Source organism: Macrotis lagotis, chromosome 2 (genome assembly GCF_037893015.1).
Source record: "Macrotis lagotis isolate mMagLag1 chromosome 2, bilby.v1.9.chrom.fasta, whole genome shotgun sequence".
NCBI lineage: Eukaryota > Metazoa > Chordata > Mammalia > Peramelemorphia > Peramelidae > Macrotis > Macrotis lagotis.
In genome coordinates, this window is record NC_133659.1 from 172,710,693 (window position 1) to 172,736,268 (window position 25,576).

At 36.1% G+C, this 25,576-nt stretch overlaps 1 protein-coding gene across 7 annotated transcripts in view; it reads left to right on the forward strand.

The window, feature by feature from the left end:
* TRIM37 (tripartite motif containing 37) overlaps nucleotides 1-25,576 on the forward strand; it is a 155,909-nt gene that overhangs the window by 30,412 nt on the left and 99,921 nt on the right. For all 7 annotated transcript variants that reach the window (XM_074223591.1, XM_074223593.1, XM_074223595.1 and 4 more), the window contains 4 exons: nucleotides 9,153-9,220; nucleotides 19,582-19,706; nucleotides 24,299-24,349; nucleotides 24,982-25,063. In XM_074223591.1, the coding sequence (XP_074079692.1) occupies nucleotides 9,153-9,220; nucleotides 19,582-19,706; nucleotides 24,299-24,349; nucleotides 24,982-25,063 (326 nt within the window). The remainder of the gene's footprint in view (nucleotides 1-9,152; nucleotides 9,221-19,581; nucleotides 19,707-24,298; nucleotides 24,350-24,981; nucleotides 25,064-25,576) is intronic.

Consider the following 25,576-nt stretch of genomic DNA (forward strand, 5'->3'; position numbering starts at 1 on the left):
CTCCATCCTTTTCTCCCCACTACCAAATTATTATATTTTCTCTCTTCTTTCACTCTGTCCCTCTTCAAAAGTGTTGTGGGACAGCTGAGTGGTGCAGTGGACAGAGCATCGACCCTGGAGCCAAGAGGTCCCAAGTCTACATCCCCCCCCCCCCCCCCCAAGACCCAGTAACCACCCAGCCCTGCTGTCCCGGACAGGCCATCCAATCCCACTACTTTGCAAAAAGTAAAAAAAAAGAGAATGTGTTATATCTGACTATCCTCTCCCATGATATTATCTGCCCTCACCTCTATCCCCTACATCGCCCCCTTCCATCGTCCCCTTTCTCCCATCCCCTTTCTGATATATATATATATATTGTTTCCTTTCTGTGCTGGTTCCAATGAGAATGAAGGCTCCTTCAATCCCCCTCACCTCCCCTCTTCCATACTTCTGCAAAAGCTATTTCTCAACTCTTTTACATGAAATATCTTAGGCCATTCTATCTCTCCTTTCCTCTCTCCCAGTACATTTCCTTTTTACCCATTGACTCCATTTTAAAAATATATTATGCCTTCATTTTCAACTCCCTCCTGTGCCTTTTCTATATAAGCTCCTTCTAACTGCTCTAATAAATGAGAAGGTTCATATGAGTTTTATGAGTATCATTTTCCCATGCAGGATACATGCAGTTCATCATCATTAAATCCCTCATAAGTTACCCTTCTCATCCACCCTCTCTATGCTTCACCTGAGTCCTGTACTTGAAGATCAAACTTTCTGTTCAGCTCTGGCTGTTTTCAACAGGAACATTTGAAATTCCCTTGTTTCATTGAAAATCCATCTTTTCCTCTGGAAGAGCACGTTCAGTTTTGCTGGGTAGTTGATTCTTGGTTGCATTCTGAGCTCTTTTGCTTCCTGCATCTCCCTCATTTCTCTTCCCAATTTTTCCTCTACTTTCCTTACTTGATTTTCAAAATTGTTTTTGAGCTCTGAAATATCCTGAGACCAATTTCTATATTTCTTGTAGGATTTAGATGCAGAAGCTGGAACTTTCACATCTTCTGGTTATGTGTGTTTGGTTCTCCATGGGGCCAAAGTAATTGTCTATGGTCAGGTTCCTTTTTTTCCTGTTTACTCATTTCCCCAGCCTGTACCCTGGTTTTGGATTGCTTCCTGTGCTTTTGAGCATTATTGTGACACCCCTGCAAGAACCTTACTTCCTTCAAGGTCTTATGAGAGGCTCTGACTGCTCTCCTGGTGCTTTGGTCTGTGGATGAGCACAAGTGCACGCCTCTGCCCTGGAACTGTGAGGAGGGTCCCTGCTCTATGGCAATGCAGGGTCCCAGACTGTGACCAGGGTCTGGAATATGGACAAAGCACAAGAGTACTGTCCTAGGGCCAGAGGAGAGACTTTCGTAGTCTCCCCTCAACCCCTTACCTTCTGTGACCTGAGCACTTTGGAAGCAGCTGTCGGGTGGCTCCCTGCTGGGTGACTCTGTGGGCCTGCTTCTGTTTCTTGAGATCTGGGCTGTGCTATACCTGAGAAGGGCTATGCTGGTCTGGGTTTTGTGCTCGCTCTGGCAGAGGTTTCTCCGCTCTGGCAGAGGTTTCTCCGCTCTGGCAGAGGTTTCTCTGCTGATCTTCCTAGTTGTGCTGTGTATTTCCTGGGTTGCAGATCAGGAATATCCTTTTCTTTCAAAAAGATTGGTTATCTCTGATACTTAACTGTTGTGAGACCAAGGTTAAATCACTTAATTCTCTTCAAAGCTCAGCTTCCTTATCTGTAAAATGAGGATAATGATAATTTTTATCTCAGAATTTTGAGTATTGAGATAATGTATGTAAAATGCTTTCCAAACTTTAAAGTGCTATGCAAATATCTGCTATTGCTGTTACTTCATTTTAGGATTTATCCATATTATGGAAGAGGGAGTTTTTATTCCAATAACTGGACTCTTTGGGTTTATCAAACAGCAGATTACTATAATCATTTCCTACTATTGCACCTAGACTATTCCACTAGTCCACTACCACTCTATTTCTTAGCCAATACCAGACAGTTTTGATGACTGATGCTTTATAATATAATTTTAGATCAGGTAAGGCTAAGCCACCTTCTTTTGCACTTTTTTTCATTGAATCATTGGAAATTCTTGACTTTTTATTTCTCCATATGAATTTACTTTCAACTTTTTCTAAATCATTAAAGTAATTTTTTGGAATTTTGATTGGTAGGGCCCTAAACATGTAGTTAATTTTGGTAAAATTGTCATTTTTATTATATTAGCTCGATCTATCCATTGAGCAGTTGATGTTTGCCCAGTTATTTAAATCAGATTTAATTTGTGTGAGAAGTGTTTTGTAATTGTTTTCAAAAAGATTCTGAGTCTGCATTGGCAAACAGACTACCAGTTATTTTATATCGTTTGAGGTTACTTTGTATATTTATTTTTTTAAATTGTTGTATGAATGATTTTTTAATCGAAATAGTCTTAATTTTAATTGAAATATTTTAACTGAAATATTCTTGTTTAAGAGTAAACATAATACCCCTCCCCCCAAAATATATACACCCTCATGAGCAATAAAGGAAAGGAAAGAGAAAAAGTGCTTTAGTCTGTGTTCCAACACCACCAGCTGTGTTGCGGGTAGATCACATTCTTTAGGATAAGTCCATCACAAAAACTACTTTCATATTTTTCCATCATTGCCATTGCTGATCGCAGCTTCCTTCATTCATACCTCCCCATTGCCATATATTATATTTTCTCTCTACTTTCACTCTGTCCTTCCTCTTAAATGTGCTTTAGGGTAGCTGAGTGGTGCAGCAGAGCAGACTGATCACTGTCCCTGGGACCAAGAGGCCCTGAGCCCACATACCACCCCTTGGGCCATCAGCCACCTGGCCCTGTGGTCCCAGACAGGCCATCCAATCCCAGCCCCTTGAAAGAAGTAAAAAAGAAGATGTGTTATATCTGACCACTCTCTCTCATGGTCTACCTTTTCCATCACTCACATCCCACTCTTCCCCCTGGACCCCTTCTCTCCTTCTTACTCTAGATGTCTATACCCCATTGAGTATATATGATGTTTTCTCTCCGAAGTCACCTCTGATGAGAGCCAAGGTTCCCTCATTCCCCATCACCTTCCCCCTTTCATATCATTGCAATAGCTCATTGAAATAATAAAAAAACATCTTATTATGTGAAATATCTTAGCCTATTCCACCTCTCCTTTCTCTTACTCCCATTTCATTTCCCTTTTAGTCACTGCCTCTATTTTTACTATATATTATGTCTTCTAATTCAGCTCTCTCCTGTGCTTCACTTATAAAAGCTCCTTCTTCCTGCTCTATTAAATGAGTATTATCAGTATCATTTTTTCTATGCAGGAATACATGCAGTTCATCATCATTAAGTCCTTCATATTTTACCCTTCTCCTCCACTCTCTGCTTCATCTGTGTCCTGTATTTGAAGATCAAACTTTCTGTTCAGCTCGGGTTGTTTCAACAGGAACAATTGAAATTCCCACGTTTCATTGAAAATCCATCTTTTCCCCTGGAAGAGTATGTTTAGTTTTGCTGGGTAGTTGATTCTTGGTTTCATTCCGAGCTCTTTTGCCTTCCAGAATATTATATTCCAAGCCCTATGGGCCTTTAATGTAGTTGCTGCTAAGTCCTATGTGACCCTGACTGCAGCTCCATGTTATTTGAATTGTGTCCTGGCTACTTGTAATATTTTCTCTTTGACTTGGGAGTTCTAGAACTTGGCTATAATATTCTTGGAGGGTTTTTTTTTTGGGATCTCTTTCCAGGGGAGATCAGCAGATTCTTTCAGTTTCTATTTTGCCCTCTCTTCTAGGACATCTGGGCAATTTTCCTGTAGGAATTCTTTAAGAATGAGGTCAAGGCTCTTTTCCTGATCATGACTTTCAGGTATCCCAATAATTTTTAAATTATCTTTCCTGAATTTGTTTTCCAGATCAGTTGTTTTTTTTTTTCAATGAGATGTTTCACATTTACTTCTAATTTTTCATTCTTTTGGTGTTGAAGTATTGTGTCTTGACTTCTCGTAAAGTCAACAGCTTTCTTTGGCTCCATTCTACATCTGAAGGATTTGTTTTCCTCAGAGAGCTTTCTTACCTCTTTTTCCATCTGGCCAATTCTGCTTTTTAAAGCATTCTTCTCAATAACTTTTTGAACTGTTTTATCCATTTGACTGATGCTGGTTTTTAACATGTTATTTTTTTTCAGCAATTTTTGGATCTCCTTGACTAAGCTGCTGACTTTTTTTTTATGTTTTTCCTGCATCTCTCTCATTTCTTTTCTCAATTCTTCTTCTGTCTCCCTTACTTGATTTTCTTTTTTTTCCTTTTTTTATTTTTGCAAGGCAAATGGGGTTAAGTGCCTTGCCCAAGGTCACACAGCTAGGTAATTATTAAGTGTCTGAGGCCGGATTTGAACTCAGGTACTCCTGACTCCAGGGCTGGTGCTCTATCCACTGCGCCACTTAGCTGCCCCCCCCTTACTTGACTTTCAAAGTTTTTTGAGCCTGAGCCCAATTTCTGTTTTTCTTGGTGTCTTTAGATGCAGGAGCTTGTACTTCCTCATCTTCAGATTGAGTATTTTGATCCTTCTTGGGATGATAGACAATGTGTTTCTCAATGGTGTTCATCTTTTTATCTGTTTACTCATTTCTCAGCCTGTGCCTGGTTTTGGGGTGCTTCCTGAGCTTTTGAGTATTATTGGGTCACCCCGCCCCCAAGGATCTCAGTGTGTGAAGCTCTGTCTTCCTTCTTGGTCTATGAATGACCACAAGTGTACCCCTTTGCCATGGGACTGAGGTGGGGGGAGGGTGGACCCTGCTGTTCTAGGAGAGGCCTAGACTGTCATCAGGATCTAAATGTGGTCAGAGCCCCAGAGTTCTGTTCCAGGTACAGAGGGGACAGGCCTCTGAAGTCTCTCTCCACTCCCCTTCCTAGGCTGAGCACTCAAAGCTTAGTTGCCTGGATGCTCCTGCTTACTGGCTCCACCTGCTTCTGGTTCCTGGATCTGTTCTGCAGTGGCCACCTCTGCTTGCTGAATGCCCTGAGGGCTAGGCTCCATGGGCTTTGCTGATCTTCCAAGTTGTGTCAGGTGCTCCCTGTACTGTAGGTCAGGAAACTGCCCCACTGTGAGCCAGGGCTCCCATGTTCCCTGGGGCTGCCTACAGTTGGCTGAAGTTCCTTCATTCTGGCGGGCCACCCCTCTAACCCCATGGAGCAGAACCTTTCTACTGTTTTTCAGGTTACCTATTGTAGTCTGGAAAATTGCCTTACTGGATCCCTTTGTGGGTTCTGTCTCTCAAAAATTTAGTTAGAGTCATAATTTTATGAGTTTTGAAATGTTATGATGAGAGCACCTAAGAGAGGTTCTTCTCCTGTTGTCATCTTGGCTCCATTCCCCCCCCCCCCCCCCAGTTTACTTTGAATGGGATTTCTCTTTCTAGCTCTTCCTACTGTATTTTGCTAGTCATATATAGAAAAGGTGAGGATTTATGAGGGTTTATTTTATATCTTGCAACTTTGCAGGATATAAAATAAATCCTCAATTTTGATAACTGTTTCCGGTAGCTTTTTGGATGATTTTTTTGGGATTCTCTAGGTATACCATCATGTTATCTGCAAAGAGTGAGAATTCTGTCTTTTCCTTCCCAATTCTAATTCTTCAATTTCTTTTTCTTCCCTTATTGCTGCAACTAACATTTTAGCCTTTGACAAAATACAGCACATATTCTACTAAAAACACTAGAGAGTGTAGGAATAAATGAATTGTTTCTTAGAATAATAAGCAGTATCTATCTGAAACCATGAACAAGCATTATATTCAATGGGGAGAGGCTAGAGGCATTCCCAATAAGATCAGGGGTGAAACAAGGGTGCCTGTTATCACCACTACCATTCAATGATGTATTAGAAATGTTAGCTCTCTGGACTGCCAAGAGGGGTACCTTCCATCAAGGTTGTTCATCTCATAATGTTGATGTGTGACTTTTTCTCTTGGTTTTACCCCCTTCTATCAGCATCAAATCGCATAAGTCTTTCCATATTTCTCTGAAGTCTGACCGTTTAATTCTTTCAATTTCTTTTTCTTCTCTTATTGCTGAAGTTAACATTTCTAATATGATATTCAATAGTAGTGGTGATAACAGTCATCCTTGTTTCACCCGTGATCTTATTGAGAATGCCTCTGACCTATCCCCATTGAATATAATGCTTGTTGATGGTTTCAGATAGATACTGCTTATTATTCTAAGGAACAGTCCATTTATTTCTGCACTCTGTTGTTTTTAGTAGGAATGGGTGCTGTTTTGTCAAAAGCTTTTTCAGCATCTATTGATGTGATCATATAATTTCTGATAGGTTTGTTGTTGATATAATTAATTATGCTAACAGTTTTCCTAATATTGAAACAACCCTACATTCCTGGGATAAATCCTACTGCGGCGTAATGTATTATCCCTGTGATAACTTGCACTCGTTTTGCTAAGATTTTATTTAAGATTTTTGTATCTATATTCGTCAGGGAGATAGGTCTATAATTTTCTTTCTCTGTTTTAACTCTTTCTTGGTTTAGATATCAGCACCATATTGGTTCATAGAAAGAGTTAGGCAGATTTCCATCTTCCCCTATTTTTCCAAAGAATTTATTTAGAATTGGAACCAATTGTTCCTTAAATGTTTGGTAGAATTTACTTGTGAATCCATCAGGCCCTGGAGATTTTTTCTTAGGGAATTCAATGATGGCTTGTTGAATTTCTTTTTCTGAGATAGGATTGTTTAGGTATTTAATCTCTTTATTGAACCTGGCAACTTACATTTTTGTAAATGTTCATCCATTTCACTTAGATTGTCACATTTATTGGCATAGAGTTGGGCAAAATAATTTTGAAATATTACTTTAATTTCATCCTCATTGATGGGGCGTTCACCATTTTCATTTATGATAGTAGCAATTTGATTTTCTTTTTTTTTTAATCGAATTGACCAGAGGGTTATTAATTTTACTGTTTTTTTTTCATAAAATGAACTCTTGGGTTTTATTTATTAATTCAATAGTTTTTTTGCTTTCAATTTTATTAATTTCTCCTTTAATTTTTAGAGTCCATAATTTGGTATTTAATTGGGGGGTTTTCTTTTGTTCTTTCTCTTTTTTAGTTGCATATTTAATTTATTGATTTCCTTTCTCTAGTTCATTCATATAAGCATTTAAAGATATAATATCTCTGTCCCCTGATAGCTGCCTTGATTGTATCCCATAGGTTTTAATATAGTGTTTCATTATTGTCATTATCTAGGACAAAATAATTCTTTCTGTAATGTGTTGTTTGATCCACTCATTCTTTAAAATGAGGTTATTCAGTTTCCAATTAGTTCTGCTTCTTTATCTCCTTGGCCCAATATTGCATATGATTTTTATTTTATTATGATTTTTGAAAGATGTATTCACTATTTTTGCCTTTCTGCAATTTATTATTATATTTTTATGCCCTAGTACATTGTCAATTTGTGCCATGTACTGCAGAGAAAAAGGTATGTTCCTTTCTATCTGCATTCAATTTCCTCCATAAGTCTATCATATCTAGGTTTTCTAACAATCTGTTTACCTCCTTAACTTCTTTCTTGTTTATTTTTTGATTCGATTTATCTAAATCTGAGAATTGGAGGTTGAGGTCTCCCACTAGTAGAGTTTTGCTGTCTATGTCTTCCTGTAATTCTTTCAGCTTGTCCTCTAAGAATCTGGATGCTGTCCCATTGGGTGTATACGTATTCAGTATTGAAATTACTTTATTGTCTTTGGTACCTTTTAGGATGATAAAGTTTCCTTCCTTATCTCTCTCTTTTTTTAAAGGTTTTTGAAAGGCAAATGGGGTTAAGTGACTTGCCCAAGGCCACACAGCTAGGTAATTATTAAGTGTCTGATGCAGGATTTGAATGTAGGTACTCCTGACTCCAGGGCTGGTGCTCTATCTGCTGGGCCGCCTAGTTGCTCTCATCTTTATCTCTTTTAATGCTATCTATTTTTGCAGCTACTTTGTCTGCTTTTTTCACTTCAGCTGAAACAAAATATATTTTGCTTCCATGTATCTCTCTGCTTCAAATGAATTTCTTGTAAGCAGGATATTGTAGGATTCTAGTTTTTAGTTCACTCTGCTGTCTGCTTACGTTTTTCAGGGAGAGTTCATCCCATTCACATTAAAAGTTATAATTTATTGCCCTCTATGCTATGTTCCCTCTGTTTGCATTTTCCCCCTTTTTTCCCCCTTTATGCATATTCCTGAGTATTTTGTTTCTGAATACCACCACCTTCTGGGTGTTTGCCTTCCTATATATCTACCTCCTCCCCTTTCTTTCCCCTTTCCCTTCCCTTCCTTTAGTTCCCCTTTTTCTCCCCCTCTCCCACTCCCCTTTTCCCTTTTAATACTTGAAAGGTAAGATTTTTTTAAATTAACTGAGTGTGTGTGTAAGTTAACTTCAAGCCAGATCTGTTTTAGAGGAAGATTCAAGTGTTTCTCATCTCCTCCCTTCTTTTGTACCTCTTAGTGTAATGAAATTTACCCCATTCAGTCCCCTCCCTACTCCTGTCTCCTTCCTGTCCCCCCCTTTTAAGGAGGAAGTGTTTTTAAATCATTCTGTACAAATCATAGAAAATCCTGTGCATCCATCACTTCTAGATAAGTTTCTTCTCTCTAATAGAGTTACATTTTTTGAGAGTTATTAGGGTCTTTCTCCCAAGTAGGGATAAAGCCAGTTTCATCTTATTGGATAGCAGTTTTTTTTCTTTACCCCCCACCTTTTCATGTGTCTCTTGAACCTCCTTTTTGTTATTCAAACATATCCATATTATGAAGATAAATGTTAGCAATGATAACAGGTACTCAAAAATATTTATTGATTTGACATAAATTTCCCAGATTGCATTAACTCTAAAAGTTATGTTGATAGGCAGCTCCTGAAGTTGTTAGAATATTGTGTAATCTTAACTTTAATTTAGAATTTGAACTTACTTATTTTTGAGTCAGGAATTTTTAAAGGAAATGAGTAAGTAGTTTCTATTAAAATTATGATATTTCATTTTCATATGTATAATCGTGATGAGTATTGTTCTTTTTTTTTTTAATTTTTTGAACAGGTCAAAAGACATCTTTGACACAAGAAACAGAACTTTTGGAATCTCTACTCCAGGAAGTAGAGCATCAGGTAATTAAATATAGTATCCCAAATATTAGAAACTGGGTAAATTCTTTATCCTATCTATGGTCCTCCATTTTTCTCTATACAGGCACACATCTTGTCTAACCATACAGTGTGTCCTAGAAGAAGTCTCACTGCAATTTTAAACTAACTCAAAATAAGAGGGCTTAAAATTGCACAGGGACTTTTGAGAAACCATGTATAAATTGAATACATGGCAGCACTGATAGTTGGTGAAATCAGGTAAGACATTTATTGCAAAGAAACAGTATTATGAGAGGGTAGTTCACCAAATGATACTGTAGAAAGACTTTGAGACTACAAAATGGAATTTGGTCTTATCTATTTCTTTAATTGATATTTTTATTTTTCCAACTACATGTTTTGAATGTTTTTCAACTTTCATCTGTATGCATATGTATCTTTTCAAATTACATAATTTCCTTCCACCTCTTCCATCCCTTCAGCAGTGAACAGTCAGGTGAATATTGTACATTTGTATTAAATATGTTTATAGATTAGTCTTTTTCAGTATGAGGAATTAGGATTAAGGGAAAGAAGTACAGAAGAGAAATTTTTTTAAAAAGTGAATATAGTTTTCATCAGATTCTGTAGGGTTTTTTTATTTGTTTTGTTTTTCTTCTGGATGGGGATAGCATTGTCCATAGTCTATCTAATAGGGTTGTCCTAGCTCTCTGAACTGCTGAGAGGAGCTTCCATCAAGGTTGATGACAATGTTGTTAATGTGAAAATGTTTTCTTGGTTCTACTCCTTTCACTCAGCTTCAGATCCTGTAATTCATTCCATGCTTCTGTAGAGTCCAACCATTTATGGTTACTTAAAGAACTATAATACTCCATAACATTTATATTCTATAGCTTGTTCAGTCATTTCCCAATTGATGGACATCCCCTCAATTTTTAATACTTTGCCACTACAAAAAAGAACTGTTCTGAATATTTTGGAACCTTGGGATTTTTCCTGTTTTTTATGATTTCTTCTGTATATAAGCCAAGTATTGGAATTACTGGATCAAAGGGTATGATCAGTTTTATTGCAATTTGGGCATAATTCCATATTGTTCTCCAGAATAGTCGGAACAGTTCATAATTCCACCAACAATGCATTAAAGTCCCAGTCCTCCTACAGCCTCTCCAGCATTGATCATTTCCCCTTTTTATCACCTTAGTCAGTTGGGATAGGTGTGAGGAGATTTGGTCTTATCTACTAATATTCTAATTATTCTGAAAATATATCAGGGAAGACTTATATGGGGTGTTATGGCTAGGCTTAAAAATTATTATTGGGGGCGGCTAGGTGGCGCAGTGGATAAAGCACCAGCCCTGGAGTCAGGAGTACCTGGGTTCAAATCCTGTCTCAGACACTTAATAATTACCTAGCTGTGTGGCCTTGGGCAAGCCACTTAACCCCATTTGCCTTGCAACCCCCCCACCAAAAAAAAAGAATCACTAACTAGAAATTAGAATAGATACTAGGAATTTTGATCCTAAAAGCAATTTTTTTTCACTTTACATATTCATTATCCTGAGAAACTAATTTTAAAAAAATTATTAAATTCTTTGAGACCTGGTTAAGTTTAGCTTGCAATGATACCCCATAGAATAATTTGTAACTTTTTTTTCAAAGCAGTCCTATGATTTTATGGGTTTAAAGGACTCCTAACGAGAAGCTCCAGTTATCAGTGCAGATTAGTACCTGGTCCTGAGGACCTGAGAGGTCGAGTAACTTGTCCAGAATTACATAGCCAATATGAATCATAAGTGAGATTTGGATTCAGCTATTTTTAAATAAGAGGCCTGCTCTTCTAGGATATGTTGCCTTTTTCATTAAGTGTCCTTTTATTTCTAGGGGGCATCCCATGGGGTAGTGATTAAGTGGGAATCAGGGTTGCAGTTTAATCTCTAGCTCTATCAGTAGGTAGATAGTCTTGGACAAAGCTCTGAACTTCCTTTTCCTCATTTTAAAAACCCTAATGATGGGGTGGCTAGGGGGTGCAGTGGAGAGAACACCAGCCCTGGAGTCAGGAGTACCTGAGTTCAAATCCAGCTTCAGACACTTAATAATTACCTAGCTGTGTGACCTCGGGCAAGCCACTTCACTTAACCCCATTGTCTTGCAAAAACCTAAAAAAAAAAAGCCCTAATGATGATGGATGACTTTCTTTTCCTACTTTACTGTGTTGCCTGTAGGATCAGAATCAGAAACTGAACATGAAAAACACTATATAAATTACAAGTGCTATGCACATATAAATTGCTCTTTTCTCTGGATCTCTGTTCTTAGCTAATTTTGAAATGTGTGTTCTGAATGAAAACTAAGAAACTTTTCTTCTTTGTGTATATACCCTTGAAGGAACTGGGATTGCATTTATGTGAACATTCTTACCATTGACTCAGTTCTTTTGAGTTGACTGGTTAAAAAAATGCAGCAGGTTTTTGATGGTAAGCTTCTCTGGACTTAACTATACTGGTCTTTGAATACTATCTATATGGTCTGTCATTAGGCCTATATATTGGGAACTCTTCCATTTTGGTCTGGTATCTGCCAGAAACTTTTCTTTGCTGATTGTCAAATTATATATTCTCGAATTTTTTTTTCCCTGGAGGAGTAGAAAGTCAAAAGTATGGTGCTGAATCTTGGTTTTGACTGTTGAAGATTTCTTTTTAGTTCAGAGAAATATTTTTCTTCATTTTTTTTTGTCTAAAACAGGTTCTGATTTTTTTCTAAATACTTTGTGGAAATACATAGATTTCTAAAGTAGAATATCATTTTATATATATATATATATATATATATTGCTTAATTAAATTCAAATTATTATCCATTCTGAAGAGTGCTATAAGATGAAAATACAGCCATTGCATCCTTTTAACCTTTTTTTCATATTATATGAACACATTGATATTTTTAAAACAATTCTCTAATTTTACTTACCATCATTGTCTGATAGTATTATTTCTTGGAGGCACATTCAGCTGAAAGAAATATGAGATATATGTCAATTTTGATCTGTGTTCTTGGCACTCTTAGTTTCCTCTAACTAACTTCTTAACTTCTCAACTCTTAACTTCTCCTAATTTCCTAACTTCTTTCTCTTATTAATACTTTTGATCCATTTCAGATAACCTGAAACATCATGATATTGTTAAAAAAAAAAGGCAGATAAGACTTTGCTTTTGCTCTGGACTTGTTATGATCTCAATTGCTTTATTTGCAAACTGAGAAGATTGAATTTATGTTTTTCCATCTCCAAAAATTTCACAAATCTTTAGTCTCTTAACACATTTACTTGACTCATTTTGCTACTTCTTTTTTCTGTAGCAGCTTGTAATCAATCATCTGTGCAGGTATCCCCAACAAATTTTTTGTTTTTAGATTTTTTTTTCAAGGCAATGGGGTTAAGTGGCTTGCCCAAGGCCACACGGCTAGGTAATTAATTATTAAGTGTCTGAGGCCGGATTTGAACTCAGGTACTCCTGACTCCAAGGCCGATTCTCTATCCACTGTGCCTTATCCCCAACAGATTTATTCATGCTTTCATCTGTTGTGCAGTTCTTGCCCATGCCTTTTTGTAAATTCTCCATTTAGGGGATGGAAGACTTTTATCCACTGTGCTGGGTGGTGGTGCAGTGGAGAGAACACCAGCCCTGGAGTCAGGAGTACCTGAGTTCAAATCTAATTTTCTTGCCAACATTTGGATGCCAGTAGGGAATCGAGATAATCCATTATCCCTTATTCTTCTTATGATTGGTTCATTTTTATCATGCATCAATCTTTGCTGATTTTCTTTATAAGATTTTACCTTTCTTTTATAAGGTTGCATACTTTTCATTCATTCATTTTGTTTGTTTGTTTTTCAAGGCGATGAGGTTAAATGGCTTGCCCAAGGCCACACAGCTAGGTAATTATTAAGTGTCTGAGGCTGTATTTAAACTCAGGTACTCCTGACTCCAGGGCCAGTGCTCTATCCACTGCGCCATCTAGCTGCCCCCCAAAATTTATTTTTTATAGTTATTATTTTATTATAAACTCCCACGAAAATCTAAACGGAGTAGTTACACCTTTTAGTAACTAAACAGCTAAAAATATGTAGTCTCATTTAACTAAAAAGGGAAGGAAAAATGGTGTGTTTTTATATATTCACACACACATGAATATATATATACATACATAGACGTAGACATAGTAAGAGGGAAAAGGAATAAGAGTAAGGTGGGTGCGACCAGAGGGAGGGTAGGTTGAGAGGTAGAGGTCAGAAGCAAAGCAATATTGAGGAGGAACAGGGGAGAAAAAAATGGGAGAACAGAAGAAAATGGGATTAAGGGAAATACAGTTAGTAATCATAACTGTAAATATGAATGGGATAAACTTATCTTTCAAATGGAAGCAAAATCAACTAGAAACCAGATCCAACAATATATTGAAACAGATAAAGAGTTTTAAAATAAGAGACAGGATCTGAATCAGTTGTACTTAAGAAGCTAATAAAGACAGGGTTGACAATCATGATCTTAACAAAATGAGTAAAACTAGGTCTTAATTAAAAAAGATAAGCAAAGAAACTATTTTGCTAAAAGGTATAATGGACAATGAGGTAATATCAGTATATTGCATAAATGCATCAAATGACATGGTATTCAGATTCTTTTTTTTTAGTTTTTTTTTGCAAGGCAAGGGGGTTAAGTGACTTGCCCAAGGCCACACAGCTAGGTAATTATTAAGTGTCTGAGGCCAGATTTGAACTCAGGTACTCCTGACTCCAGGGCCAGTGCTCCATCCACTGTGCCACCTAGCTGCCCCATGGTGTCCAGATTCTTAAGTAAAAAGGTCAGTGAATTAAGAGGAGAAAAATAGAGAGTAAAACTAGACTAGTAGACCATATCAATTCTCCCCTCTAAGAAATAAATCTATACTTGAAATAAATAAGGAAATTAAGGAAACAGTAAAACTTTAGAAAAATTAAATATGATAGATTTATTGAGAGTCGTATATTTTTTTGTTTTTTCAAAAAACAACATTGTGGTATAAAAACTTCACAAATGCAGAAAAAGTAAATTTATACTTTTTGAGCCATAATGAAATTATGTTCAGTAAAGGGGCCTTGTAAGATTAAAATTAATTAGAAACTAAATAATTTAATCCTAAAGAGTGAGTAGTTTAAAGAATAAATCAAAAGGAAAGACAACTAGGTAGTGCAGTGGATAGAGTACTGACCCTGGAGTCAAAACCTGAATTCAAATCCGGCCTCAGACACATAATAATTGCCTAGCTATGTGACCGTAGCAAGTCACTTAGCCCCATTCCCTTAAATAAAATAAAAGAATAAATCAAAGAAAGAGTAATTTTTGATAACTTTATCATAAAGATACTCTTTTTTTTCTAAGGTGTCTTTCACTTTTCCAGTTAGTTGATCTGCTTTTTTTTTTTTTGGAGCCTAGAGAAGATATATATATATAGTATAATATAAATAGAGTGTTGCTGCGTGGGGCACCTAGGTGGCACAGTAGATAGAGCACCTATCCTAGAGTCAGAAGTACCTGAGTTCAAATTTGGCCTCAGATACTTAATAATTCCCTATCTGTGTGACCTTGGGCAAGTCACTTAACCCCATTACCTTAAATAAAAAATAGTGTTGCTGTGACTTAAAAATTAAATATCTTGTGGCCTGCCTAGTGATGACAATAACTGGTGCTGTAACAGTAGCATTGCTTACTAGTTGAGCATTCTAGGTAAATTACTTAACCATGATTGTCTCAAAGAAAACCCCAGTAAGACTGAACCTTGAAATCATCATGGTGGGAAGGATCAGTATTAAATGTGGGACAAAAATGGCATATTCAGAGTTTAAAAACTTAATTTAATAGACTTTTTTTGTTTTTACATCACATTATAAATGTGGTGCTCCCTACCCAGAGAACTGATTTTTTCCAAAAAAGAGTAGTGAAAACTATCAACTCAATAAAATAAACAAAAATTGGGGGGAAATGACATTGTATTTTAAAACTCTAACCCTCAACCTCTCTAAATATGGCTAGGAGGTAACTTCTATATCTTCTTTGAAGCTTCAGTGATTTGTTAGATTTTTTTCCTGTGTGTGCTTGTGTGTGTGCTTGTGTGTGTGTGTGTGTGTGTGTGTGTGTGTGTGTGTGTGTGTATACACACGCTTTGTTTTGAAAATAAATTTAAAAACAATATTTCTTTGAAAGAACTAATACTTGGGGAGGGCGGAGCCAAGATGGCGACAGGAGAAGAGCCTCTCTTAGGTGCTCTCTATCTCTATAATATTTCAAAACTCATAAAATAATGAGTCTAATTACATTTTCGAGAGACAGAACCCACAGAGGGATCCAGTGAAGCAGTTCTCCAGCCCAAGGTAACCTGGAAAATAGTGGAAAGGCTAGGCTCCAGAGTGAAGGAACTTCAGCTTCCTGGAGGCAGCCCCAGGGTGCTAGTTGTCGCAACTCACAGCAGTGGGGGCAGTTTCTTGACCTACACCCCCAGGAGTACCTGGCACAACTTGGAAGATCAGCAAGGGAGGCCTCTGCCAGAGCAAGCGTGTGAAGCTCAGCCCTCAGGGCACTCAGAAAGGTGGCCACTGCAGCCCAGATCCAGGAACCAGAAGCAGGTGGAGCCAGTAAGCAGGAACCCCCAGGCAATTGAGCCTTGAGTGCTCAGCCTAGGAAGGGGAGTGGAGAGAGACTTCAGAGGTCTGTCCTTTGTGCCTGGAACAGGACTATGGGGTTCTGACCACATTCAGATCCTGATCACAGTCCAGGCCCCCCCCCCCCCCCCCCGAACAGCAGCCTCCCCCCCCAGCCCCGTGGCAGAGGGGTGTGCTTATGGTTATTCACAGACCAGGAGGGAAGACAGAGCTTCACACACTGAGATCCTAGTGGGGGGGGGGGGGGTTCCAATATTACTCAAAAGCTCAGGAAGCACTCCAAAACCAGGCACAGGCTGGGGAAATGAGTAAACAGAGAAAAAAGAGGAACACTATTGAGAAATACATTATGTATGATCCTAAGAAGGATCAAAATACTCAATCTGAAGATGAGGAAGTATGAGCTCCTGCATCTAAAGACTGCAAGGAACATGGAAATTGGGCTCAGGCTATGACGTTGCTCAAAAAAGATTTTGAAAATCAAGTAAGGGAAATAGAAGAAAAATTGGGAAAAGAAAGGAGAGATGCAGGAAAAATATGAAAAAAGAACTCAGCAGCTTAGTCATGGAGATCCAAAAAAAATAAAATGTTAAAAACCAGCATAGGTCAAGTGGATAAAACAGTTCAAAAAGTTATTGAGGAGAAGAATGCTTTAAAAAGCAGAACTGACCAGATGAAAAAAGAAATAAGAAAGCTTTTTGAGGAAAACAAATCCTTCCGATGTAGAATGGAACTAAAGGAAGCTGCTGACTTTACAAGAAATCAAAACAACCAAAAGAATGAAAAATTACAAGAAAATGTGAAAAAATATTGATTGAAAAAACAACTGATCTGGAAAACAGATTCAGAAAAGATAATTTAAAAATTATTGGGATACCTGAAAGTCATGATCAGGAAAAGAGCCTTCACCTAATTTTTAAAGAATTCCTACAGGAAAATTGCCCAGATATCCTAGAAGCAGAGAACAAAATAGAAATTGAGAGAATCTGCTGATCTCCCCCAGAATGAGATCCCAAAAAAACAACCCCCAGGAATATTATAGCCAAATTCTAGAACTCCCAAGTCAAAGAGAAAATATTACAAGCAGCTAAGACACAATTCAAATATTGTGGAGTTGCATTCAGGACCACACAGGACTTAGCAGCAACTACATTAAAGGTTGAAATATAATATTCCGGAAGGCAAAAAAGGTTCAAATGCAACCGAGAAACAACTATGCAGCAGAACTGAACATCCTTTCCCAGGGAAAAAGATGGACTTTGAATGAACTAGGGAATTTCAGATGTTCCTATTAAAATGGCCAGATCTGAACAGAAAGTTTGATCTTCAAATATAGGACTCAGGTGCAGCATAGAGAGCGGAGGAAAAGGGTAAAATATGAGGGACTTGATGATGAACTAAATGTATTCCTGCATAGAAAAATGATACTGAAAATACTCATATGAACCTTCTCATTTACTAGAGCAGGTAGAAAGAGCTTTTATAGATAAAGCACAGGAGAGAGCTCAATTTGAAGATATATTGTAAACATGGAGTCAATGGCTGAAAGCGAAATGTAATGGGAATAAGAGAAAGGAGCAGGGGAATAGGCTAAGATATTTCATATAATAAAATTTTTTAAAAATTACAGTGAGCTATTGCAATGATATGGAAGTGGGGAAGGTGAGGGGGAATGAGGGAACCTTCACTCACATCAGAGGTAGCTAGGAGAGGAAACAACATATATACACAATAGGGTACAGACATCTGGAGTGAGAAGGAGTCAGGAGGAAAGGGTGGGGGAAGTGAGTGATGGAGGAGAGAGTGGACCGTGGGAGAGAATGGTCAGATATAACACATTTTCTTTTTTACTTCTTGCAAGGGGCTGGGATTGGATGGCCTGTCTGGGACTATAGGGCCAGGTGGTTGCTGCACCTTAGGGGTGGTATGTGGACTCATTGCCTCTTGGCCCCCGGGCTGTTGGTCAGTCTGCAGTGCCACTCAGCTACTCTACAGCACATTCAAGAAGAGGGACAGAGTCAAAGGAGAGAGAAATTAATAGTATATGATAGTGGGGAAGTACGAATAGAGGGAGTTGCGATCAGCAATGGCAACAGTGGAAAAATATGGAAGTAGTTTTTGTGATGGACTTATCCTAAATAATGTGATCCACCTGTGAAAGAGCTGGTGGTGTTGGACCACAAACTAAAGCATATTTATTATTATTATTATTATTGTTATTGTTACTATTATTATTTTCAGGGGTGTGTTTTCCCAGGGCCGCACAGCTGGGTGTTATTGTTGGGTATCTGAGCCAGGTTTTGAAACTTGAGTGCTTCTGACTCCAGGGCCCGGTGCTCTGTTCACTGTGCCACCTAGCTGCCCCTACTATCATTATTTTATTTTTCGTTTTGTTTTTTGTTTTTGCAAGGCAATGGGCTTGGTGTGACTTGCCCAGGGTCACACAGTTGGGTGATTATTGGGTGTCTGGGGCCAAATTTGGGCTCAGGTGCTCCTGGCTCCAGGGCAGGTTCTCCGTCCACTGTGCCACCTAGGTGCCCCTGTTATTTTTTTTTTTAATTTAAATTTTTTTCTCTTTCCTTTATTGCTCATGAGGGTCTATATTTTTTGATGTGAGGGGGTATTATGTTTACTCTTTAACAAGAATATTTTAGTAATGTATTAAAAAATAATTTTTACAAAAATAAAAATAAATATTTTTTAAAAAAAGAACTGATACTTCACCCAAACAGTAACATGGGGGTGATGATCAACCCTGAGGGACTTGCTCATCCCTTCAGTGGAACAACCAGGGACAATTTTGGGCTATCTGCATGAAGAATACCATCTGTATCCAGAGAAAGAATTATGACCTTTGAACAAAGACCAAAGACTATTACCATCAAATGGGGGGGGGGAAGCATCAAATTGGTTTATGACATTCTGTTGGTCATTCCAGTTATTAATTGCCACCAATGAATTAGTTGTAGTATAATTAATCCAATTGTATCAATTACTAAATTGTCTCTTTATTTTGACCATGATGATTGAGTTGGAATACTGTCTGAGATGTGATTTCTTATTTTTTGATTCTTTAGTCCAGTCACTTAAGTAGGCAGAGTCTTTTTTTTTAACTGAATGATCCTTTGTTAGTACATAGTGTTGAATTTCAGTAGATTAAAATACACTATGCAAGTTGTTTAGAATTTTAGAAGTAAGTTGAATGATCTTCTTATTCTTCATTTAGGCTCCTTTCAACTATTTAATGTAACCAGACTTAAAGTTGTTTTGTTTCTCTGTTATCTTTAACCAAAAGATTAATAATGTTGACCACAGTAGAAATGCTGGTATTATCATCATCTCCCAAAAGAAAGGTGGCATCTGACCAGAATCTAGGCTAGCATTCTCCTATTTGGTTCTTAAATAACACAAATAAATGAAAAGCATCTTTTAAGCTCTTTCTTTTGCAGTTACAGATGTTATTAAATATTTTAAAAAGTGTTAGTGGACTCAGGTTTGGATGTAGGTAGAATTAGATTCTTCCTGTTCTGAGATTTGTTTTGGGTTTACTTTAAAGTATTTAACTTTTGTTCTACTTTCCTTAACTATGAGATTACTCCTGTTTTATTACTCAATTACAGGTTAATTATATGTTGCTTTGTGTTTACTTTGATTTCTGATTTTTTAAAAATTTTCTTTCCTACAGCTGCGTTCATGTAGTAAGAGTGAATTAATCTCTAAAAGCTCAGAGATCCTCATGATGTTTCAGCAGGTTCATAGAAAGCCCATGGCATCCTTTGTTACAACTCCAGTTCCACCTGATTTTACAAGGTAGGACATAGATTCTGAATCTCCTTGACTTATTTATAAGTTTCATTTCAAATGTTACTTCTTTTATTTGATTGTTTTTATTAAAGATTTTCTTTGTTTTACAATTTTTCCTCTAATCAAATGTTACTTCTTAAATTAAAATCTTCAAATCATTCTTCTTTATCATTCCTAATTTGTTTAGTTGTTTTTAAAATGAGAACTTGATGCTCATGTTTTTAGACATTAGCTATTTGACCCTGGAGAAATTGCCTTCAAAACTCTATTATTTTCAGCGGCATTAGAGAAAATCTAATTAGCCACAGTATGGGAGTGGTTATATCTTGATCATAAGAAAAGAATGGATAGAGAAGCATACTTCTAAAACTTAATCAAGATTTAATCTGCAAGTTTAGTTGATTCTAAAGAGATAGCTGTTTCTCCCATGCTCTTAGTCTTCAAAAAAATATTATTTGGTCATTTTTCATTAGATTCATTTCATCTGCCTTAGTTTCTAGATTTGCTGCAATGTTTATTATCTGTTCTTTTTTATAAAAGCAATTCAGACGAATTGTTGAAGAAACACAGGATTAGAAAGTACCTCTAATTAACACCATCTCTCAAATATTAAAAAAATTTGAGATGCCACAATTATGGTAACTTAGTGACAACAATCTTGACTAATCTATATAGATTACTTAATAGTTTGTACTTGGGCATTTCTGTAATTGAAGTTTATAATGCCTCCAATGTAATTTTTCCTGCAAGTCAGATATGGAGATTTCTCTAAACTATGTGTTATAAGCCCTTGTTCATTATGGATACATTTCCAAGAGACATGGATAACATTGAAATTTTAGTAATATGTCTCAATACAACTTTTGTAATAATGCAAGGGTTTCACTCAATCTGAGCTGTTAAAAAAGGAATTGATTTCAATGTGTGTTTGTGTGTGTGTGTGTATGTGTGTTTACATAGATAGATAGATATAGATATGTATGTATGTAAATATACCAGCAGTATTTAAGCAAATTTGATTTCCTAAAGTATTTGATCAACATTTTAAATCTATCTTAAAATGATATGATGGTTAGTTATGTCAAATCAGATGATATCTTCTGTGACCCAATCTTTAGACTATTAAGAAATCTTTATTAAATTTTTAAAAGATATATACATATATTTTTCTTCAGTCAGAGAAAATCTTTACTATTTTCCTCTTTTTCCACTCCCTTGCCCCTGTTTGAGAAAGAAAGAAAAACAAAACCCCCCATTACAAATATTACAAACACATATAATCAGTCAAGCAAAACACATGTCGAAAAAACTACATGTCTAATTCTGCCCTTTGAGTTCCTTACCCATTTATTAGGTTCTGTGGGTTGCTTGTTTCATCGTTAGGTCTTTGAAGTTGTGGGTCATCATTATCTCAGAGTTCACAGTTTGTTCAAAGGTTTTTATCTTTGCCATAGTGTTGTCATTGTATAAATTATTCTCTGGGTTCTATTCACTTTACTCTTCATCAATTTATGTGAGATCTACCAGGTTTCTCTTAAATAATCCCTTTCATTTTGTGTAACAGAATAGTATTCTATTACATTTATGTAACTTGTTTATTCTCCAGTTTTTGAACACCTCAAGATTTCTATTCTTTGCCACCTCAAAATGAACTATAAATATTTTTACATACTTTTAGTATAATTTTAATCCTTTAATCTACTTTCCCTTGATCTAATCTCTCTCAGTCTATTCTCCCTTTAATTATTCTCCTCTTACCCTGTTATTTCTTTGTTAAGTGTATTTCTGTGCACAATTCTGTGTGTGTATATTTTTCCTCCTTTGCCCAGTTCAGATGATAGTGAATTTGAAATGAGATTTTCCCTGTCCTCCTCTCTATGTATTCTTTTTTGGTTCTCTATCCATTCTTTTCTTAAGATCAAGACATAACTGCTTTCATACTTAGTCTAATTAGATTTTCTCTATTACCTCTGAAAATAATAGAGTTTTGAGAATAATAATGATATAGCTAACCTTTTATATAAGGCACTGTGGTAAGTATTTTATGATTGCAATTTCATTTGATTTTCAAAACAATCCTGGAAGGTAGGTGTTACTATTATACCCATTTTACAGATGAAGAAACTGAGGCAAGCAGGTTAAGTAATTTGTCTAAGGTCACACAGCTAGTGTCTTAGGCTGTATTTGAACTCAAGTCTTTCTGGTTGTAGGTCTAACACTCTTTTTATATACATTGTGCCATTTAGCTTCTCTAACACACGTACACATGTATCATCTTAACAAATTTGAATGTAAGTAGTTTATACCTTTATCGTCGTTGTTTACCTTTTTTATGTTTCTCTTTACTCCTGTGTTGGAACTTTAAAAGTTTTTTCACTGCTCAAGTCCTTTTATCAGGAATACTTAGAAGGCTATTATTTCATTAAAAGGCTATTAGTTTATTTTCCTCCTATTTTTCCCCTATTAAGATTTTATGCTGTTTTTTAAGTTATTATTGCCTGTAAGCCTATCTCTATCTCTGTGTTTGTATCTATCTATTCTTTGATTTCTGTAACATTGTAGTCTTAGGTTTTCTGCTCCTTTGTAGGTGATGATTACTAAATTGGGTTTGATCCTACTGTGTGGCTCCTTGATACTTGAATTTCTTTCCAGCTGATTCAGGATTTCTTGTTTAGCTTCCTTTTTTGGTCATGACTTTAAGGTAGTTGATTGATTCTTAAATTTTTTTCTACTTGATCTGTTTTCCAAGGTAATTGTTATTATTTTGAGGAAAATGTATTTTCTTCTATTTTTTTATTTTAGTTTTTTTTTAACTTTGCCTTTAACATTTTTTGTTGTTCATAGTTTCTCTTTGATCCATTCTAATTTTTCTTTTAAATTTTATTTATTAAAGCAATAGGGTTAACTGACTTGCTCAAGGCCACATAGCTAGTTAATTATTAAGTGTCTGAGACCGGATTTGAACCCAGGTACTCCTGACTCCAAGGCCGGTGGTTTATCCACTACGCCACCTAGCCGCCCCTCCATTCTCATTTTCAAGGAGTTTGTTGCTTGGGCAAGATTTTGTACCACTTGTTCCAAGCCTGTTAATTCAATTTCTAATTCTTTCTTCAAAAACTCTTATTTCAGGGGCAGCATAATTCTAAAATTGCTTTCCTAAATAATTATATTATTTCACAATTCCACCAATAGTATACCAATGTGCCTATCTTTACATCCTTACCAGTTTGTAGAATGTGAAATTAGACTATTTTAAATGCAATAGAGTAACTTGATCCCTAAAGGAATTCTTAAATTATCTTATACACATAACTTTTGTTTGGGGGGGGGGTTTCAGGGCAGTGGGGTTAAATGGCTTGCCTAAGGCCACACAGCTAGGTAATTATTAAGTGTCTGAGCCAGATTTGAACTTGGGTACTCCTAATTCCAGGGCTGGTGCTCTATTCACTGTACCACCTAGCTGCACCCTACACATAACTTTTTAAAATTAATTTTTATTAAAGATATTATTTGAGTTTTACAATCCCCCCCCCCGCCCCCAGAAAGCAATCTGTCAGTCTTTACTTTGTTTCTATACTGTACCTTGATCCAAATTGGGTGTGATGAGAGAGAAATCATATCCTTAGAGAAGAGACAAGAAGTCTAAGAGGTAACAAGATCATACAATAAGATATTTGTGTTTTTCTAAATTGAAGGGAATAAGTCCTTGAACTTTGTTCAAACTCCACAGCTCCTTATCTGGATACAGATGGCACTCTCCTTTGCAGACAGCCCAAAATTGCTCCTGATTGTTGCACTGATGGAATGAGCGAGTCCTTCAAGGTTGATCATCGCCCCCATGTTGCTATTTACACATAACTTTTTAAATAATATAGAGTATAAGAACATACTTCTCTGCTAATGACTTTAATTATCACAAGTTTGTCATTTAAGCGTTTCAAAATTACTTTGGCATTGTCAAAACCTTTTCTGTACATTGAAGTGTACTTTTGAATTATAGTCACAATTTCTTCTAAATTTATGTGTTGAATGGGAGTGGGCATATTTTTATATACTCTTGAGCAATCCAACACATAGCAGAAGGGGATAATGTTCTTTTTTTGCCTTAAGCAAATTGACTTATGTTAAAGAAGTACCTGGGGCATCTAGGTGGTGCAGGAGATGGAGCACCAGCCCTGGTGTCAGGAGGACCTGAGTTCAAATTTGACCTCGGACAATAATTACCTAGCTGTGTGACCTTGACAAGTCACTTATCACCATTGCTTTGCAAAAACTGGAAAAAAAATTTATTTTTCTGTCATTAAATAATATGTGCATTAAAATAAAAGTAACATTTAAAAATACCTTTCCTGTACCCCTTGTGATCTATGTTTCTGACGAGCTTATTTACCAGTGAATAATAATGAATTGTAATCATCTAGGTCTTAGGAATAAATACTCAATAAATACTTGTTTAAGGGTATACTTGATGTTGGTCATTCACACTATATTGCTTGTTAGGATTATAAATTTTATCTCAGAGCCCAAAATTTTAATTTTTTTTACACTTGTTTTACAAAGTCAAATAAATTCTTGGGTTATATGTTTTTGTCTTTTAGTGAATTAGTTCCAGCTTATGATTCAACTACTTTTGTTTTAGAGAACTTCAGGTAAGATTTTGGCAACCTAATTATTTTATATGTACAAAATTTGCCACTATAATGAAAGTAGTTCATAAATAAGTTTCCTTTATGAGACAGAACTGTAAAAAACTATACCACCTGTCCTTAAATTTTATTGGTTCTTATTATGGAATGATTTTTATTGATCAAAATATTGACTATATGGTGGGGAAAATCTTATGCTGTTGTATATTGTTAATATTGTTTTCCATGTTATTTCTTAATGTTAAGTACCTTTATTTTAGGTTGATCTTTTCTAACAAAAAGAAAAGATCACAAGTTCAAGTTATTCTAGATCATATGAGCAATAAAATGGAGGGCTAGATATTATCTCTTAATTCCCCATGTGTAGGAGAAGGAGTAGTTCTTTAGCAGGACTAGGATTAAAGTTGTTAAATGCTGATCTTATTGGTCATTATAAAAATACTGTTTAGAAATCTCTTTAAAATTAAATCAGTTCATTCATCTTTAGATACTTTATTCAGGAATATAAATTGATGTACACAAAATTGTTTTTCATAGTTGCTGGCTCTCTTTTAGCAATAATTGCTCAATTATCATAATGTTTGATTTATTTAGCTGTAATAAATTGTCATCAAGATGTTTTTTTTCCTCCTTAGCACTTTGCGCCAGAGGGCAGATCCTGTTTATAGTCCACCTCTTCAAGTTTCAGGGCTTTGCTGGAGGCTAAAGGTTTACCCAGTAAGATTTTGAATATATTTTTTTTTATAAGACCCTTTTAAATTTTATTTATTGTTTCTGATTTGACTTGGGCTAGAAGAATTTTCCTAGCATATTAAAGCAAATGCACCATTTTATTTTCTAAGAAGTTACAAATTTCCAGACAATTACAAACAGCTATTTCTCCATGTTTCTTTATAGGATTCTCAAATCCTACTCAGAGAAGTTATATTTTGAAGTTCTGGCAATATTTGTGGAGGAAATATTAAAGATTCTTAATTTTATTTCAGAATTAGGAAAAAAATTAGCACAGTTCATTATTAAAAAGAAAATAGTTACATTTTATCTGATCATATAAATCTACTGAATAGGAACAAGAATAAAAAGATTTTTCTTTTAGATGGTATAAAGCATTTAGTTTCAAGAGTTAGTAAACTCATGTGAACAAAAATAAGGAAGACTAGATATTTTCTCTGATTACCCATGATCTCTCAAACTTCTCCAAAACTGAAATTATATACCAAAGATAAAACA